The 21500-nt window shown below is 53.9% G+C and overlaps 1 protein-coding gene across 9 annotated transcripts in view; it reads right to left on the reverse strand.

Moving 5' to 3' along the window:
• Positions 1-21500, reverse strand: part of MCF2L (MCF.2 cell line derived transforming sequence like) — a 255816-nt gene that overhangs the window by 14035 nt on the left and 220281 nt on the right. For all 9 annotated transcript variants that reach the window (XM_064361844.1, XM_064361846.1, XM_064361848.1 and 6 more), the window contains 8 exons: positions 10114-10233; positions 9491-9682; positions 8647-8838; positions 7587-7746; positions 6617-6687; positions 6316-6389; positions 4343-4409; positions 1272-1387 (listed from right to left, as the gene is read on the reverse strand). In XM_064361844.1, the coding sequence (XP_064217914.1) occupies positions 1272-1387; positions 4343-4409; positions 6316-6389; positions 6617-6687; positions 7587-7746; positions 8647-8838; positions 9491-9682; positions 10114-10233 (992 nt within the window). The remainder of the gene's footprint in view (positions 1-1271; positions 1388-4342; positions 4410-6315; positions 6390-6616; positions 6688-7586; positions 7747-8646; positions 8839-9490; positions 9683-10113; positions 10234-21500) is intronic.

Consider the following 21500-nt stretch of genomic DNA (forward strand, 5'->3'; position numbering starts at 1 on the left):
GACACCCCTGAGCCGCGGCCCTAGGCAGTGCCAAACCCAGGCTCCTGGGCTGTTTGCCCTTCAGTTTCTGACTTGCATCTGTCCGCTGGAGGAAGTCTGGCCGGGGTAGGGAGAACCACCTGGGGGTGGACTGGGGGCATGAACACTACAGTTTAAAGCTGTGGGGACCCCGGCGTGCAGGACTGGCCGAGAGCCTGGGGGCTGTGCGGACAGATGCCCAGGGACGATAGGGACATGAAGGTTCTGCCCAAACTCTGTGGACGTGGAAGTCCCCTGGTTGGTCAACTGCAGACGTGCTGCCTCCCTGTAAGTGGCAGGCGAGGCGATGATCACGGCAGGGGGCGAGAAGCAGGTGTCAGAATGACATCCCAAGCACTGTGATTCCCACAGCTGGTGGGGCACGCTGGTCCCCAAGCACATGACTGTGGGAGCCACTCACCCGGGCTCCTTCCAGGACATGCGGCAGGGGCCATCCACTGCTGGCCTCCCCAGCACTCTGCACTGCACGCCCACCCTACACCTTCCCATGAGCTCCCCCAAACTGCATTAAAGTAGCCAAACAGCTCAGAGGAGCAGAGGACAAGCAGCCAGACAGAGCACCCACACTGGAGGGGCCATGGGTCGCTCAGAGGACAAGCAGCCAGACAGAGCACCCGCACTGGAGGGGCCATGGGTCGCTCAGAGGACAAGCAGCCAGACAGAGCACCCGCACTGGAGGGGCCATGGGTCGCTCAGAGGACAAGCAGCCAGACAGAGCACCCACACTGGAGGGGCCACGGGTCGCTCAGAGGACAAGCAACCCCCATGGCAACTAGGGAATGTCTGGTTTGCCATCCTTTTCAAGAGCTTGGGAACGAAACAGGCCTTGCTATGTGGTGTGGCCGTCAGTGACCCCCAAAGGGCCGAACATACACCTGGGAGGCGGTTCCAGCTTCCACCTGCGCAACAGGATGAGGAAGGGATGAGGGACAGGCGGGTCCCATCTCCTGCACCACAAAATAGGGTGCACTCGGGGCTCAGAGCCCTCTCCTCAGGGCTGGTGGCTCACAACTCGGCTGTCTGGGCACAAGCCACCAGGCACGGTGCCACATGAGTACTCAGAGACGGCCCATGTACCCGCACTCATGCCTGAGCCTCTGTGAGCCCACTCCTTGGGTGCTCCTCCCCCGCCAGGCGTGGCCAGACCCCTCCTGTTGCAGCCCCCAAAGCCAGCATCACTAGCCGCGGGAGATCACAGGTACGTGCCTGAGTCTGAGTCAGGGAGGACCCACCTGTTATGGAAGTGATAGATTTCCTCCATGTTCCCAAACAGAACGTCCTTCTTGTTGTGCAGGCCTGTTGAAAGGAGATGAGCCATCAGCGGGTTGTCCATCTCAGCAGCGTAGCCCTGCAGGGAGAGCGCGGAGGTTGGCGGGGGTCCTGGCTGCAGCCCACCCACGGCATCGGGCTGTGGTGGGGCAGGTGGGCCAGGGATGCCTCTCTTCTGTGGGCAGGCGGTCCCTTCATCTTTATCCTCCGTGATTTCTAAGACAGTCATCTGGACAGGCATCCACCAAAGCGGAAGTATTGTGAACAGCACTGACCTGGGCGGTGGGGTGGAGATTCTACCCTTCTAACTTTTAACCTTTTATTATTCAGGTGTAACTGAAACAGAGGCACAAATCTTACGTCTACACTTGGGTGACCACCACCTGCTGGCACTCAGTAAATCAGGCACCTGTCTACACTCAGGTGAGCACTACATGTGCACCCCTGGTAAATCAGATACTGTCTACACTCGGGTGACTACCACCTCTGCACATCTGGCACATCAGACACCTGTCTACAGTCAAGTGACCACCACCTGTGCATGCTCAGTGAATAAGATACCTGTCTACACTTGGGTGACCACTACCTGCACACTCAGTAACTCAGACATCCGTCTACACTTGGGTGACCACCACCTGTGCATGCTCTGTAACTCACACACCCGTCTACACTTGGGACCACCACCTGTGCACACTCGGGTGACCACCACCTGCACACACTCAGTGAATCAGACATCCATCTACACTCAGGTAACCACCACCTGTGCATGCTCTGTAACTCAGACACACGTCTACACTCAGGTAACCACCACCTGTGCATGCTCTGTAACTCAGACACCCGTCTACACTCAGGTGACCACCTGTACACACCCAGTGAATCTGACATCTGTCTACACTTGGGTGATGACCACCTGCACACATTCAATGACTCAGACACCCGTCTACACGCGGGCGCCCACCACCTGTGCACACTCGCTGTCTACACTCTGGTGATCACCGCCTATGCACCCTTGGCGAATGAGACACCCGTCTACACTCAGGTGACCACCACTCACCAAGCTCAGCCAGGCAACAGCCCACTGGCAAGGTCACCCCCATCCTGCCTCCCACCCCAGACCCTTTTGCTTGCCCTGGAGTGCTGTGTGCCAGGAACTGCACGCACTCTGTGGCCTGCGTTCGTGAGGATGGGTGTGCGTTTCCTGCGTCTGCTGTGTCAGCTCCTCTTTCTTGTTACTGCATGGGTCCCCTGTGTGGCCGCCTCTGAGCTGCCTGGTCCCTGTCCTGCTAATGGGCCCTGAGGGGCTCCCCGTCTTGGGCTGCTCTGGGTCCCCGAGAGGGTCCCCATCTTGGGCAGCTGTGACCAGGCTGCTGTGGGCCCCCTGTCCTGGGGAAACTGTGATCAGGCTGCTGTGGGCCCCCAGGAGGTCCTCGTCTGGGGCAGCTGTGACCAAGCTGCTGTGGGCCCCTGATGGGGTCCCTGTTCTGGGGAAACTGTGACCAGGCTGCTGTGGGCCCCCAGGGGGCCCTCGTCTGGGGCAGCTGTGACCAGGCTGCTGTGGGCCCCCAGGGGGTCCCCGTCCTGGGGCAGCTGTGACCAGGCTGCTGTGGGGGGTCCCCGTTTGGGGCAGCTGTGACCAGGCTGCTGTGGGCCCCCAGGGGGTCCCCGTCCTGGGAAAGCTGTGACCAGGCTGCTGTGGGCCCCCAGGAGGTCCCCATCCTGGGAAAGCTGTGACCAGGCTGCTGTGGGCCCCCAGGGGGTCCCCGTCCTGGGAAAGCTGTGACCAGGCTGCTGTGGGCCCCCAGGAGGTCCCCATCCTGGGAAAGCTGTGACCAGGCTGCTGTGGGCCCCCAGGAGGTCCCCATCCTGGGAAAGCTGTGACCAGGCTGCTGTGGGCCCCCAGGGGGTCCCCGTCCTGGGGCAGCTGTGACCAGACTGCTGTGGGCCCCCAGGGGGTCCCCATCCTGGGGCAGCTGTGACCAGGCTGCTGTGGGAGGTCCCTGTCCTGGGGCAGCTGTGACCAGGCTGCTGTGGGCCCCCAGGAGGTCCCCATCCTGGGAAAGCTGTGACCAGGCTGCTGTGGGCCGCCGATGGGGTCCCTGTCTGGGGAAGCTGTGACCAGGCTGCTGTGGGCCCCCAGGAGGTCCCCATCCTGGGAAAGCTGTGACCAGGCTGCTGTGGGCCGCCGATGGGGTCCCTGTCTGGGGAAGCTGTGACCAGGCTGCTGTGGGCCCCCAGGAGGTCCCCGACCTGGGAAAGCTGTGACCAGGCTGCTGTGGGCCCCCAGGGGGTCCCCATCCTGGGGCAGCTGTGACCAGACTGCTGTGGGCCCCCAGGGGGCCCTCATCTGGGGCAGCTGTGACCAGGCTGCTGTGGGCCCCCAGGGGGTCCCCGTCCTGGGGCAGCTGTGACCAGACTGCTGTGGGCCCCCAGGGGGTCCCCGTCTGGGGCAGCTGTGACCAGGCTGCTGTGGGCCCCCAGGGGGTCCCCGTCCTGGGGCAGCTGTGACCAGGCTGCTGTGGGCCCCCAGGGGGTCCCCGTCCTGGGGCAGCTGTGACCAGGCTGCTGTGGGCCCCCAGGGGGTCCCCGTCCTGGGGCAGCTGTGACCAGGCTGCTGTGGGACCCCAGGGGGTCCCTGTCCTGGGGCAGCTGTGACCAGGCTGCTGTGGGCCCCCAGGGGGTCCCCGTCCTGGGAAAGCTGTGACCAGACTGTTGTGAGCCGCCGATGGGGTCCCTGTCTGGGGAAGCTGTGACCAGGCTGCTGTGGGCCCCCAGGAGGTCCCCGTCCTGGGAAAGCTGTGACCAGACTGTTGTGAGCCGCCGATGGGGTCCCTGTCTGGGGAAGCTGTGACCAGGTTGCTGTGGGCCCCCAGGAGGTCCCCATCCTGGGAAAGCTGTGACCAGGCTGCTGTGGGTGCTCTTTCACATGCATTTGGTGGACAGCAGCGTGCTCCGAGCAGCAGTTGTCAGAGGAAGCCCCAGCAGCTGGTGCAGGTGAGTCCACATGGCGGTCGGCCCTCCCCGAGTCCAGCCTCACCTCCAGGACGCACAGCAGCTCCTCCACGTAGGCCCGTTCTGTGTCCAGAAGCTCACTCATCACGTGCCTGGTCACAGGTCATGTGGAGAGCAAGAAAGGTTAGCACTGGGAGGGCAGGAATGGTCCCGCCACAGTCTCACGTGCACACCTAGAATGGCGACTTGTCCAGCGAGACGGCATTGGTGGTGACACTAAGCCCACGAGCTGGATGCTCCTGGGGGCTCCCCTCCTAGCTCGTGGCCTCAGACCCCGCAGATGGCGGCTGGACCCCTCCCCGGTTCCCAGACCGGCCAGCACTGTCCTGCCCCTGGCCTGGCACACACCACCTGGGAGGAGAGATTCCCCGACCTGCCTCCTGGGCTTTTGGGTCCCACCTGTGCAAAATGAGCTCAGTTCCTGACGCTCACGGGCAAGTCATCCTACTCCTCAGATCCACCCAAGTCTCCTCCGCCAACAAGACCCACCCCTGCCTGGCCTCCCTGAGCCTTCCTCGTGGAGCGTATCTGTGTCGGCACTCGTGGCAAGGGTGGGGCTCTGGCATTGAGGGAACGGCCCCTGCCGACGCCCTCTGACACACAGCAGGTGGGCAAGGGTGGTCTGCGGTGTCCCTGCAGCTGGCACATGGGATCTGGAAGGGGCAGGTAACACGAGCAGTGCAGGTCTGTTACGGTGTGAGCAGCTTTCAGCAGCCAAGGCCCCATCTGCTTATGTGATGCACAGAAACGAGCCAGTGGGCTGGTCCTGGGTCCAGGCTATTCAGCAAGGTTCATTCTAAAACAGCTGTCGGCATGCAGAGGCCCCTGCCTCGGCACAGGGTGGGGAGCAAGGGGGCTGGGGAGTCCCTCTCACAACCCTGGAACTGCCAGCTGAGAGCCACTCCTTCTGTATCTCAGGGCCAAGCACTTTCTGCCTCTCCTTATGGACACTCCTCCGCCCGGACCCTCCTCCCCGCGGACGCCCCTCCGCCCGGACTCTCCCCCCCACCCCCGCGGACACTCCTCCGCCCGGACCCTCCCCCCCGGCGGACGCTCCTCTGCCTGGATGCTTCTTGGCAACCCCCCTTCCTCCCCATCCTGTTCCACCAGCTTCAGTCAGAAGCCGTAAGTTACAGACTCAGCTTTCACACCAAGCTCAGTTTACTCTAATCCCCGATTTTGCTCCATCCCCCAACCCTGCAGAGAGACGCCGTCACGCTGGCACTGCCTGCAGACACCTGCTTGTCAATGCGTCAGGAAGAGCCTTTTCCCCTTTCCTAATTTTGGAGTGTTGATGATCGAAGGAGGGGACTTGGCTCCAAGCATCTCTTGCAGACACGTTCAGTGCAAATATTAAAAAGGGAGACGGTGTAAAGCGTGAGGAGGGCCGGTGGCGGGCGCCCGGTCGGTGTGTGGCCTCCTCCTGCTCCTCGAGGGCCGCTGGGCGGGAGCCCCGTGTACCTCATGGGCTTTGACTCCTCCTCAGTTTTGCTCTGGGCCTGCACTAGTGAGGTCTTAAAGGCGAAGGAGGCCAAGGTAGGGAACCGCTTTTGTTCACACAATGTTCCCTGAATTTGAGGACCGGGAATCCCAGGGGAAGAGGTGGGATGGAGACGGTGCCACCCCGCACCAGCGCCTGGCACCACCACCTCCTGCATGCAGCCCTGAGCAGCTGGTGGCTGGTGCTGGCTGGGGGCTTTGAGTGGTGCCTCCTGTGAATGGCAGTGGTGGGTGGAGACGCCCCATCACTGCTGCGTTCAACCATCACCCGTTCTTCCCTCCCGAATGCCCCCAGTGGCGTGTGTGTGGCATGCGTGTGCTTCATGTGGTGGGGACCAGACACACGCCCGAGCCACAGCAGGGCCTCAAAAGTAAAAACTGCAGTGACTTTTGCACCAGCCTTCTATCTGTGAGGCGTCCACTCGAGTGCCCAATGGCACCTGCTGGTTTGGACTGTGGTCGGAGGTCCCTGGGAGGCCAAAAGGACAGGACACCCACCTGCGCAGGATGGCCAGGCTCTCCTCCTCCTCCCCCGCCGAGCCGCGGCTCTGCCGGCTCTCACTCATCTCACTCTGGGGAGAAGAACAGCATCAGGTCTGAAGGGCGGGATGGAGCCTCAAGGGCCGACTCGAGGCCGGAGCCCACCCGGTTCCCATCTGGGGACAGGGCTGTTTCCACGACAGGAGGCGGCAGGGCAGCCGGGCAGCGCCTGGAGGGCAGGCCACTTGGAGAACCAGGCCCGGTGTGAACTGGGGAGAAAGAGGGCGTGGATGGCGGGGTTGTGGCGGCCAAGCCTCACCTTGGCTCTCCGGTAGGGCCCTCTCCGGAGCGCTCCGTCAGAGCTGGAGTTCTCGGAGCCTCGCCGGATGCCTGCAGGGAAGAAGGGGAGCAGGGCATGAAGGCCCCTCCGACCCTCTGGAGAGGATGTGGCCAGTGGGAAAAGGCCCTGAGAGGAGGGCAGGACTCGGCCTCTGAGGCCCCAGGTGGTGGCTTGGGAAGGGGGAGGACCATGGGGTCTCACTGCTCCCCAAGTCATCCCACATTCCCACAGCCCACAGAGACACGAGCCTGGGAGACCTCCCAACAGGCAGAGAAAAGAAGGTTGCCTGGGACCCCGCTCCGGAAGGCAGGAGCCTGGACCTGGGCTCCTAGGATTCACAGCTGACTTTCCCAAAGCTGGGGCGGCAGGCGCCTCGTGGGTTCTCATGTGAGAAACCAGCAAGGACGGGAAGAGGGTCTGTTCTGAGACACGGAGGTGACAGGAAAGTGTCCGGCAATGGTGCAGTGCCTGGCTTGGTGTAGAGGGTGGGGTCGGGACCAGGAACTCCAGGCAGCCTGAGGCACGTGGACGTGGCTCTTCAGGGTCCTGGGAGCCCAGGGTCTGAGCCGTGTGTGAGGAAGGTTGTTGGCAACGGCACTGGGAAAGGATGGACCACCGGGAGGCTGGAGGTGGGAAAGTCGGAGGTGGATCCTCCGTGGGAGCTCCGCGTTTTCAGTTCTGGCCAGTCGGGCTGCACTGAGACCAGCAAACCCTGCCAGCCTCAGGAAGAAACAGCCACCACCGATGCCTACAGGAGGCACGTGGCCAGGTCCTGACAAAACTCCACTGACAAACCGGCCTCAGGCCCCGAACCTGGCCGGACGTGGGAGGGGAGGACGTGTGGGGAGACCGTTTTCATAGGGGGCTGCCTCAGATCTGCCAAGCCCCCAATGCCTGGGGCTCCCCCGAGGGTCCCACGGCACTCAGGGCAGGGGGTGGCCGCACAGACCTGGGGAGGGGCAGGGTGACTTTGCCAGGGCCTCGGGCCTCGGGGCCACCGGCTGCACGGGCCGCGTCTGCCTGGCCGCCAGCTTCTTCAGGCTGGCCTGCCTGCGGTGGAACACCTCCTCCATGCTCGCCTGCTTCTGGAAGACCTTCCGCACGTGCTCCTGAAACCACACGCGCAGTGAGGTGCCTCGCACACGCTGGCGTCATCATTGAAAACATATGGTCATGCGCAGAACGTGCCTGGGCACGCCCGACCCCCGCTTAAATGTCTGCCAGGTGGGGTCCGTCAGTGCCGCGCGGCTGTGTGGAGTCCTGGCCGCTATGGACGGTGACGGGGAGGCGACCCACCCACAGGATGGGGCCCCAGCCTTGGGAAAGGGCAGCCCCATGCCAGGGAGGGAGCCAGGCCTTCCCCAGGCATGCAGAGGGGTCAGGAGGAGCCTGGTCTTGAGGGCACCCCCAGGACCCAGGGCCAGGCCCTCCCTGAAGACACGCCCACACTGTAAAGTCCACCAGGGGAGGCGGACGGCCACCTCTCAAGGTTGGCGTGGAAATAATTTCAGTGTTGAAAGGAAAATTCAGTCCAAACTCCCAACTGTGTGTTTCTCTCAAATGCCCATTATCTGCTGGTAATTCATTAAATGGGCTCAGTGTTATGGCCCATGCCTGTAATCCCAGCACTTTGGGAGGCCAAGGTGGGCGGATCACCTGAGGTCAGGAGTTCGAGACCAGCCTGGCCAACATGCTGAAACCACATATCTACTAAAAATACAAAAATTAGCTGGGTTTGGTGGTGGACACTTGTAATTCCAGCTACTCGGGAGGCTGAGGCAGGAGAGTCGCTTAAACCCAGGAGGTGGAGATTGCAGTGAGCTCAGATCACGCCACTACACTCCGATCACGCCACTGCACTCCAGCCTGGGCAACAAAGTGAGACTGCATCTCAAAAATAAATAAGTAAGTAAAAGTAGTTCATTAAATAATTATTTAAAATTTCCCACAGAGGAATGCCCCATGCTCAGGACGGCCGAGCTGCAGTGGGAGGCCTGGGTCAGCGTTACCATGAGGTCTTGGTTGAGGATGCATTCGTATTCCTTGTAAATCGCGCTGAGCTCCTGGATCTTATTTTCCGTGCCGGTCTCCAAAAACTTCTCAATTTCTTGGAGGGCAGCCTCTGCACCGTCCTGGGACTGGCACTTGTCCACAGGTTGTGAGGCCAGCAGGTAAATCCCTTCATCACACCACTTCATGGACTGGAAACAGAGCATTGCCGAAGGCAGGACACCATGAGAGGGTGGGCGCGGTGCCCTGTCCAGGCCCACGCTGCTGGGGCACCCTACTGATGGGTCCCGGACCACCAACTCCTCATGCTCCCGCCGCCCTGTCTAAGGAACTCCGAGGGGACACAGCGCTGGACAAGGCCAAGCAGGGCAGGGCTCAGAGAGGCAGGGAACACGCAGTAGGATCAACCAGGCCATAAGCTTCTAGTCCTTTTAAAGAATCATTATTGGCTGGGCAGGGTGGCTCACGCCTGTAATCCCAGCACTTTTGAGAGGCGAAGGCGGGAGGATCACCTGAGCCCAGGAGTTTGAGACCAGCCTGAGCAACATAGTGAGACCCCATCTCTATCACATACACAAAATACAAGAATTAGCTGGGCATAGTGGCATGCACCTGTGGTCCCAGTTACTTGGGAGGCTGAGGTGAGAGCGGAAGCAGAGGTTGCAGTGAGCCAAAAAAAAAAAAAAGACCCATTAGGCCAAGAACGAGGCCTACAGAACGGAAGGCTGCAAGGACATTTTCCAGCCAGGGAGCTGCCTCCCATGACACGGGTGAGCTGGTGGTGGACGTGGGGCGAGGAGGCTGCTTTCACAGCAGGGGCGGGGTGGGTCCGGCTGGGCCTACCGTCTCCAGGCGGCGGTGCAGCTCCAGCGACTTGCTGAGCAGACCCCTCCTCCTCGCGATCTCCGCAGAGAACTGGTCACAGAGGTGCCGGAGCTCCTGGCACTTGGGGCGGATGGAGTCCACGGCGTAGTGCTTGTTCTCAATGAGCTGCTCGCCGTCCAGAGACAGGGTCCGGGCCCTCTCCACGGCCACCTGCGGACGGTCACCCAAACGACCAGCTCAGGCCTCTTTCCGTTTGAGGCAGACGGTGCCCAGCTGTATGGGATGTGTCCCGGGGCACGTGTGGGTCACGCTTTCTTTGTTTACTGCTTCGGATGACTGAGACGCTGCCTAATCCCTGAAGCTGGTCTCTGGCAGCTGCTTCTGGGGGCTGTGATGGTTCCAGCAAAGGCATTGCCCATCTGCAGGGACCTGACCCAGAGGAGGCCAGGCAGGGCCCTGTGCCCGTGGGGGGGTGGGGGAGGGGAGGTACACAGGCAGCGGCCCCCACCCCGTGGCCGTCCCCCGGGGGGGCTGTGGGGGCCCCTCCTCCTTGGGCGGGAGGCCCGTTCCTGCATCTCCCTGAGCAGTACTTCACGATGCTGCCCACACCCTCCCGCGCCCCCGCGGGGACTCCGCCTTACACTGGATCTCTCCTCGAAGCTGGCCAGGTCCCTCAGCAGGTGCTCCACATGCGCCAGGCTGTTGCCGATGTCCGTGAAGGTCGCTATCTTCTGGGACACCGCGTCCAAGATGGCTTTGACCTGGAACAGAGGAGGGCCCATCTCAGGGGGAGCGTCTCCCTCACCCAAACAGAGGGAACCTGCTCCAGATCAGGGAAATGATGGAACTCAAAGTCGAGCCACGTGGTCACCAATCAAGTGGGGACCATGGGGCCTTCTGGGACGAGCTGCCCATCAGTGACCTCACCAGGAGTACACTTGTTTCTCTGTGGCCTGCATATGCCTCCATTTATCAACCACAACATGGGGACACCTGAAAACAGCATGAGGAGAAGATGACACTGCGCAGGGATGAGGCCCTGGGAGCTGAAAGACAGCAGTGTGGACGGGTGATAGATTGTCGCAGCAGCGTGGACCCCGGATTGTTGCCTTCCTGAGGGATCCTAGGCGTGGGCCAGGAGAGTTCCATAACTCTGTCCCTTCCAGCTCGCTAATAACCTCTAGCATCTACGATTTCTGGTGTTGGCAGAAAGACAATGGGTGTCCTACAAGTGATTTTTATTTTTATTCTTAAATTTTCTTTTTGAGGTGGAGTTTTGCTTGTCACCCAGTCTGGAGTGCAATGGCGCAATCTCAGCTCACAGCAACCTGCACCTCTGAGTAGCTGGGATTACAGGCACCTGCCAACACACCCCAGCTAACTTTTGCATTTTTAGTAGACATGGGATTTCACCATGTTGGCCAGGTTAGTACTGAACTCCTGACCTCAGGTGATTGACCTGCCTCAGTCTCCCACAGTACTGGGATTACAGGTGTGAGCCACCAGGCCTGGCCTGATTTTTAAGACATATAACCGCTTATTCCTTTAAATAAAAAGGCTTTTAATTTTTGTTAGGAAGTGATCCTGAGAGCCGGGTGTGTATGCAGACGTCCCAGTGCCAAGGGGGGCTGTCGTTCAGATGGCCTGGGGTTGAAGGCCAGGAAGGCAGGATTCTTGTCCGTCCTCGAGCCCCTGCATCTGGCACAGCTGACGTGTGACTTCCCTCCACATTACCTGTAGCCGCTGAGTGTGGTTAACGTAGCACTCTCAGAAACCAGCTAGGATCTAGAAGAACTCAATGCCATCAGCCAACAGGATCTAACTGATATTTATAGAACGTTACCTAACAAAAGCAGAATACACATTCTTTTCAATGAGGGAGATACACCAAGAAAGACCATCTTCCTGGGCCATAAAACAAATCTCAACCCATGAATGAGAACTGAAATCATATGGACTACGCTCTCTGATCACAATGAATCAAACTTGAAAGCAAGAATGGAAAGACAACAGGAAAATCTCTGAACACTTGGAAGCCAAACAACATACATCTAAGTAATTCATGGATCAAAGAGGAAGCTCCAGGAGAAACTGAAAAAAAACTGAACTAGATGAAAAAGAAAATACAGTACATCAAAATTCGTGGGACACAGCTAAATCAGAAATGAGAGGGCAATTTATAATGTTCTCATTAAATATGTATGATAGATAAGAAGAATCGTCTCAAATAAAGAATGAAAGTTCCCGCCAAAGCAATCCATAGAAATAATAAGGGTGAGACCAGAAATCAATTAAATTGAGAACAGAAAATGACAGAGAAACTAATGAAACCAAGAACTGGTTCTGTGGAAAAGGGGGAGTGATACATTTCAATGCAGACTGACAAAGAAAAGAGAAAGAAGATTGTCAATATCATAAAGCAAAGTGGATATCACTACAGACCCTGCAGACATCAAAAATAAAAAAGAATCAACAACCCTCCACACTGCCCCGAAAACACACTCCCACATCTCACTGTGAAATAGATAACAACCCCCCACACTGCCCTGAAAACGCACTACCACATCTCACTGTGTGAAATAGATAACAACCCTCCACACTGCCCTGAAAACACACTCCCACATCTCACTGTGAAATAGATAACAACCCCCCACACTGCCCTGAAAACGCACTACCACATCTCACTGTGTGAAATAGATAACAACCCTCCACACTGCCCTGAAAACACACTACCACATCTCACTGTGAAATAGATAACAACCCCCTACACTGCCCTGAAAACGCACTACCACATCTCACTGTGAAATAGATAACAACCCCCCACACTGCCCTGAAAACGCACTACCACATCTCACTGTGTGAAATAGATAACAACCCTCCACACTGCCCTGAAAACACACTACCACATCTCACTGTGAAATAGATAACAACCCACCACACTGCCCTGAAAACGCACTACCACATCTCACTTTGAAATAGATAACAACCCCCCACACTGCCCTGAAAACGCACTACCACATCTCATTGTGAAATACATAACAACCCCCCACACTGCCCTGAAAAAGCACTACCACATTTCACTGTGAAATAGGTAACAACCCTCCACACTGCCCTGAAAACGCACTACCGAATCTCACTGTGAAATAGATAACAACCCACCACACTGCCCTGAAAACGCACTACCACATCTCACTGTGAAATAGATAACAACCCCCCACACTGCCCTGAAAACGCACTACCACATCTCACTGTGTGAAATAGATAACAACCCTCGACACTGCCCTGAAAACGCACTACCACATGTCACTGTGAAATAGATAACAACCCCCGACACTGCCCTGAAAACGCACTACCACATCTCACTGTGTGAAATAGATAACAACCCTCGACACTGCCCTGAAAACACACTCCCACATCTCACTGTGAAATAGATAACAACCCTCGACACTGCCCTGAAAACACACTACCACATCTCACTGTGAAATAGATAACAACCCCTAACACTGCCCTGAAAACGCACTACCACATGTCACTGTGAAATAGATAACAACCCCCCACACTGCCCTGAAAACGCACTACCACATCCCACTGTGAAATAGATAACAACCCCCCACACTGCCCTGAAAACACACTACCACATCTCACTGTGAAATAGATAACAACCCTCCACACTGCCCTGAAAACGCACTACAATATCTCACTGTGAAATAGATAACAACCATCCACATTGCCCCGAAAACAGACTCCCACATCTCACTGTGAAATAGATAACAACCCCTCACACTGCCCTGAAAATGCACTACCACATCTCATTGTGAAATACATAACAACCCCCCACACTGCCCTGAAAAAGCACTACCACATTTCACTGTGAAATAGGTAACAACCCTCAACACTGACCTGAAAAGACACTACCACATGTCACTGTGAAATAGATAACAACCATCCACACTGCCCCGAAAACACACTCCCACATCTCACTGTGAAATAGATAACAACCCCCTACACTGCCCTGAAAACGCACTACCACATCTCACTGTGTGAAATAGATAAAAACTCCCCAAACTGCCCTGAAAACGCACTACCACATGTCACTGTGAAATAGATAACAACCCCCCACACTGCCCTGAAAACGCACTACCACATGTCACTGTGAAATAGATAACAACCCCCCACACTGCCCTGAAAACGCACTACCACATCTCACTGTGAAATAGATAACAACCCACCACACTGCCCTGAAAACGCACTACCACATCTCACTGTGAAATAGATAACACCCCCCCACAGTGCCCTGAAAACGCACTACCACATGTCACTGTGAAATAGATAACAACCCCCCACAATGCCCTGAAAACGCACTACCACATGTCACTGTGAAATAGATAACAACCCCCCACACTGCCCTGAAAACGCACTACCACATGTCACTGTGAAATAGATAACAACCCCCGACACTGCCCTGAAAACGCACTCCCACATCTCACTGTGAAATAGATAACAACCCCCCACACTGCCCTGAAAACACACTACCACATCTCACTGTGAAATAGATAACAACCCTCCACACTGCCCTGAAAACGCACTACCACATCTCACTGTGAAATAGATAACAACCCCCCACACTGCCCTGAAAACGCACTACCACATCTCACTGTGAAATAGGTAACAACCCTCCACACTGCCCTGAAAACACACTACCACATCTCACTGTGAAATAGATAACAACCATCCACATTGCCCCGAAAACACACTCCCACATCTCACTGTGAAATAGATAACAACCCCTCACACTGCCCCGAAAACGCACTACCACATCTCATTGTGAAATACATAACAACTCCCCACACTGCCCTGAAAACGCACTACCACATGTCACTGTGAAATAGATAACAACCCCCCACACTGCCCTGAAAACGCACTACCACATCTCACTGTGAAATAGATAACAACCCACCACACTGCCCTGAAAACGCACTACCACATGTCACTGTGAAATAGATAACAACCCCCTACACTGCCCTGAAAACGCACTACCACATGTCACTGTGAAATAGATAACAACCCCCCACACTGCCCTGAAAACGCACTACCACATCTCACTGTGAAATAGATAACAACCCACCACACTGCCCTGAAAACGCACTACCACATGTCACTGTGAAATAGATAACAACCCCCTACACTGCCCTGAAAACGCACTACCACATGTCACTGTGAAATAGATAACAACCCCCCACACTGCCCTGAAAACGCACTACCACATGTCACTGTGAAATAGATAACAACCCCCCACACTGCCCTGAAAACGCACTACCACATCTCACTGTGAAATAGATAACAACCCACCACACTGCCCTGAAAACGCACTACCACATCTCACTGTGAAATAGATAACAACCCCCCACACTGCCCTGAAAACACACTACCACATCTCACTGTGAAATAGATAACAACCCCCCACACTGCCCTGAAAACGCACTACCACATCTCACTGTGAAATAGGTAACAACCCTCCACACTGCCCTGAAAACACACTACCACATCTCACTGTGAAATAGATAACAAGCATCCACATTTCCCCGAAAACACACTCCCACATCTCACTGTGAAATAGATAACAACCCCTCACACTGCCCCGAAAACGCACTACCACATCTCATTGTGAAATACATAACAACTCCCCACACTGCCCTGAAAACGCACTACCACATGTCACTGTGAAATAGATAACAACCCCCCACACTGCCCTGAAAACGCACTACCACATCTCACTGTGAAATAGATAACAACCCCCCACACTGCCCTGAAAACGCACTACCACATCTCACTGTGAAATAGATAACAACCCCCCACACTGCCCTGAAAACACACTACCACATCTCACTGTGAAATAGATAACAACCCCCCACACTGCCCTGAAAACGCACTACCACATCTCACTGTGAAATAGGTAACAACCCTCCACACTGCCCTGAAAACACACTACCACATCTCACTGTGAAATAGATAACAACCATCCACATTGCACCGAAAACACACTCCCACATCTCACTGTGAAATAGATAACAACCCCTCACACTGCCCCGAAAACGCACTACCACATCTCATTGTGAAATACATAACAACTCCCCACACTGCCCTGAAAACGCACTACCACATGTCACTGTGAAATAGATAACAACCCCCCACACTGCCCTGAAAACGCACTACCACATCTCACTGTGAAATAGATAACAACCCACCACACTGCCCTGAAAACGCACTACCACATGTCACTGTGAAATAGATAACAACCCCCTACACTGCCCTGAAAACGCACTACCACATGTCACTGTGAAATAGATAACAACACCCCACACTGCCCTGAAAACGCACTACCACATCTCACTGTGAAATAGATAACAACCCACCACACTGCCCTGAAAACGCACTACCACATGTCACTGTGAAATAGATAACAACCCCCTACACTGCCCTGAAAACGCACTACCACATGTCACTGTGAAATAGATAACAACCCCCCACACTGCCCTGAAAACGCACTACCACATGTCACTGTGAAATAGATAACAACCCCCCACACTGCCCTGAAAACGCACTACCACATCTCACTGTGAAATAGATAACAACCCACCACACTGCCCTGAAAACGCACTACCACATGTCACTGTGAAATAGATAACAAACCCCTACACTGCCCTGAAAACGCACTACCACATGTCACTGTGAAATAGATAACAACCCCCCACACTGCCCTGAAAATGCACTACCACATGTCACTGTGAAATAGATAACAACCCCCCACACTGCCCTGAAAACGCACTACCACATCTCACTGTGAAATAGATAACAACCCCCAACACTGCCCTGAAAACGCACTACCACATTTCACTGTGAAATAGATAACAACCCTCCACACTGCTCTGAAAAGGCACTACCACATCTCACTGTGAAATAGATAACAAACCCCCACACTGCCCTGAAAATGCACTACCACATGTCACTGTGAAATAGATAACAACCCCCAACACTGCCCTGAAAACGCACTACCACATGTCACTGTGAAATAGATAACAACCCCCCACACTGCCCTGAAAACGCACTACCACATCTCACTGTGAAATAGATAAAAACCCCCCACACTGCCCTGAAAACACACTACCACATCTCACTGTGAAATAGATAACAACCCTCCACACTGCCCTGAAAACACACTACCACATCTCACTGTGAAATAGATAACAACCATCCACATTGCCCCGAAAACACACTCCCACATCTCACTGTGAAATAGATAACAACCCCTCACACTGCCCCGAAAACGCACTACCACATCTCATTGTGAAATACATAACAACTCCCCACACTGCCCTGAAAACGCACTACCACATGTCACTGTGAAATAGATAACAACCCCCCACACTGCCCTGAAAACGCACTACCACATCTCACTGTGAAATAGATAACAACCCCCCACACTGCCCTGAAAACGCACTACCACATCTCACTGTGAAATAGATAACAACCCCCCACACTGCCCTGAAAACGCACTACCACATCTCACTGTGAAATAGATAACAACCCACCACACTGCCCTGAAAACGCACTACCACATGTCACTGTGAAATAGATAACAACCCTCCACACTGCCCTGAAAACGCACTACCACATCTCACTGTGAAATAGATAACAACCCCCCCACACTGCCCTGAAAACGCACTACCACATCTCACTGTGAAATAGATAACAACCCCCCACACTGCCCTGAAAACGCACTACCACATCTCACTGTGAAATAGATAACAACCCCCCACACTGCCCTGAAAACGCACTACCACATCTCACTGTGAAATAGATAACAACCCCCCACACTGCCCTGAAAACGCACTACCACATCTCACTGTGAAATAGATAACAACCCCCCACACTGCCCTGAAAACGCACTACCACATCTCACTGTGAAATAGATAACAACCCACCACACTGCCCTGAAAACGCACTACCACATGTCACTGTGAAATAGATAACAACCCTCCACACTGCCCTGAAAACGCACTACCACATCTCACTGTGAAATAGATAACAACCCTCCACACTGCCCTGAAAACGCACTACCACATCTCACTGTGAAATAGATAACAACCCCTCACACTGCCCCGAAAACGCACTACCACATCTCATTGTGAAATACATAACAACTCCCCACACTGCCCTGAAAACGCACTACCACATGTCACTGTGAAATAGATAACAACCCCCCACACTGCCCTGAAAACGCACTACCACATGTCACTGTGAAATAGATAACAACCCTCCACACTGCCCTGAAAACGCACTACCACATCTCACTGTGAAATAGATAACAACCCCCCACACTGCCCTGAAAACGCACTACCACATCTCACTGTGAAATAGATAACAACCCCCCACACTGCCCTGAAAACGCACTACCACATCTCACTGTGAAATAGATAACAACCCCCCACACTGCCCTGAAAACGCACTACCACATCTCACTGTGAAATAGATAACAACCCACCACACTGCCCTGAAAACGTACTACCACATGTCACTGTGAAATAGATAACAACCCCCCACACTGCCCTGAAAACGCACTACCACATCTCACTGTGAAATAGATAACAACCCCCCACACTGCCCTGAAAACGCACTACCACATCTCACTGTGAAATAGATAACAACCCCCCACACTGCCCTGAAAACGCACTACCACATCTCACTGTGAAATAGATAACAACCCCCTACACTGCCCTGAAAACGCACTACCACATGTCACTGTGAAATAGATAACAACCCCCCACACTGCCCTGAAAACGCACTACCACATCTCACTGTGAAATAGATAACAACCCCCCACACTGCCCTGAAAACGCACTACCACATCTCACTGTGAAATAGATAACAACCCCCCACACTGCCCTGAAAACGCACTACCACATCTCACTGTGAAATAGATAACAACCCCTCACACTGCCCCGAAAACGCACTACCACATCTCATTGTGAAATACATAACAACTCCCCACACTGCCCTGAAAACGCACTACCACATGTCACTGTGAAATAGATAACAACCCACCACACTGCCCTGAAAACGCACTACCACATGTCACTGTGAAATAGATAACAACCCCCCACACTGCCCTGAAAACGCACTACCACATCTCACTGTGAAATAGATAACAACCCCCCACACTGCCCTGAAAACGCACTACCACATCTCACTGTGAAATAGATAACAACCCCCCACACTGCCCTGAAAACGCACTACCACATCTCACTGTGAAATAGATAACAACCCCCCACACTGCCCTGAAAACGCACTACCACATCTCACTGTGAAATAGATAACAACCCACCACACTGCCCTGAAAACGTACTACCACATGTCACTGTGAAATAGATAACAACCCCCCACACTGCCCTGAAAACGCACCACCACATCTCACTGTGAAATAGATAACAACCCCCCACACTGCCCTGAAAACGCACTACCACATCTCACTGTGAAATAGATAACAACCCCCCACACTGCCCTGAAAACGCACTACCACATCTCACTGTGAAATAGATAACAACCCACCACACTGCCCTGAAAACGTACTACCACATGTCACTGTGAAATAGATAACAACCCCCCACACTGCCCTGAAAACGCACTACCACATCTCACTGTGAAATAGATAACAACCCCCCACACTGCCCTGAAAACGCACTACCACATCTCACTGTGAAATAGATAACAACCCCCCACACTGCCCTGAAAACGCACTACCACATCTCACTGTGAAATAGATAACAACGCTCCACACTGCCCTGAAAACGCACTACCACATCTCACTGTGAAATAGATAACAACCCCCCACACTGCCCTGAAAACGCACTACCACATCTCACTGTGAAATAGGTAACAACCCTCCACACTGCCCTGAAAACACACTACCACATCTCACTGTGAAATAGATAACAACCATCCACATTGCCCCGAAAACACACTCCCACATCTCACTGAGAAATAGATAACAACCCCTCACACTGCCCCGAAAACGCACTACCACATCTCATTGTGAAATACATAACAACTCCCCACACTGCCCTGAAAACGCACTACCACATGTCACTGTGAAATAGATAACAACCCCCCACACTGCCCTGAAAACGCACTACCACATCTCACTGTGAAATAGATAACAACCCCCCACACTGCCCTGAAAACGCACTACCACATGTCACTGTGAAATAGGTAACAACCCCCTACACTGCCCTGAAAACGCACTACCACATGTCACTGTGAAATAGATAACAACCCCCCACACTGCCCTGAAAACGCACTACCACATCTCACTGTGAAATAGATAACAACCCACCACACTGCCCTGAAAACGCACTACCACATGTCACTGTGAAATAGATAACAACCCCCTACACTGCCCTGAAAACGCACTACCACATGTCACTGTGAAATAGATAACAACCCCCCACACTGCCCTGAAAACGCACTACCACATGTCACTGTGAAATAGATAACAACCCCCCACACTGCCCTGAAAACGCACTACCACATCTCACTGTGAAATAGGTAACAACCCTCCACACTGCCCTGAAAACACACTACCACATCTCACTGTGAAATAGATAACAACCATCCACATTGCCCCGAAAACACACTCCCACATCTCACTGTGAAATAGATAACAACCCCTCACACTGCCCCGAAAACGCACTACCACATCTCATTGTGAAATACATAACAACTCCCCACACTGCCCTGAAAACGCACTACCACATGTCACTGTGAAATAGATAACAACCCCCCACACTGCCCTGAAAACGCACTACCACATCTCACTGTGAAATAGATAACAACCCACCACACTGCCCTGAAAACGCACTACCACATGTCACTGTGAAATAGATAACAACCCCCTACACTGCCCTGAAAACGCACTACCACATGTCACTGTGAAATAGATAACAACCCCCCACACTGCCCTGAAAACGCACTACCACATTTCACTGTGAAATAGATAACAACCCACCACACTGCCCTGAAAACGCACTACCACATGTCACTGTGAAATAGATAACAACCCCCTACACTGCCCTGAAAACGCACTACCACATGTCACTGTGAAATAGATAACAACCCCCCACACTGCCCTGAAAACGCACTACCACATGTCACTGTGAAATAGATAACAACCCCCCACACTGCCCTGAAAACGCACTACCACATCTCACTGTGAAATAGATAACAACCCACCACACTGCCCTGAAAACGCACTACCACATGTCACTGTGAAATAGATAACAACCCCCTACACTGCCCTGAAAACGCACTACCACATGTCACTGTGAAATAGATAACAACCCCCCACACTGCCCTGAAAATGCACTACCACATGTCACTGTGAAATAGATAACAACCCCCCACACTGCCCTGAAAACGCACTACCACATCTCACTGTGAAATAGATAACAACCCCCAACACTGCCCTGAAAACGCACTACCACATTTCACTGTGAAATAGATAACAACCCTCCACACTGCTCTGAAAAGGCACTACCACATCTCACTGTGAAATAGATAACAAACCCCCACACTGCCCTGAAAATGCACTACCACATGTCACTGTGAAATAGATAACAACCCCCCACACTGCCCTGAAAACGCACTACCACATGTCACTGTGAAATAGATAACAACCCCCCACACTGCCCTGAAAACGCACTACCACATCTCACTGTGAAATAGATAACAACCCCCCACACTGCCCTGAAAACACACTACCACATCTCACTGTGAAATAGATAACAACCCTCCACACTGCCCTGAAAACACACTACCACATCTCACTGTGAAATAGATAACAACCATCCACATTGCCCCGAAAACACACTCCCACATCTCACTGTGAAATAGATAACAACCCCTCACACTGCCCCGAAAACGCACTACCACATCTCATTGTGAAATACATAACAACTCCCCACACTGCCCTGAA

The sequence above is a fragment of the Aotus nancymaae genome, unplaced genomic scaffold (genome assembly GCF_030222135.1).
Source record: "Aotus nancymaae isolate 86718 unplaced genomic scaffold, 86718_ANA_hifiasm-v0.15.2.pri h1tg000044l, whole genome shotgun sequence".
NCBI classification, from domain to species: domain Eukaryota; kingdom Metazoa; phylum Chordata; class Mammalia; order Primates; family Aotidae; genus Aotus; species Aotus nancymaae.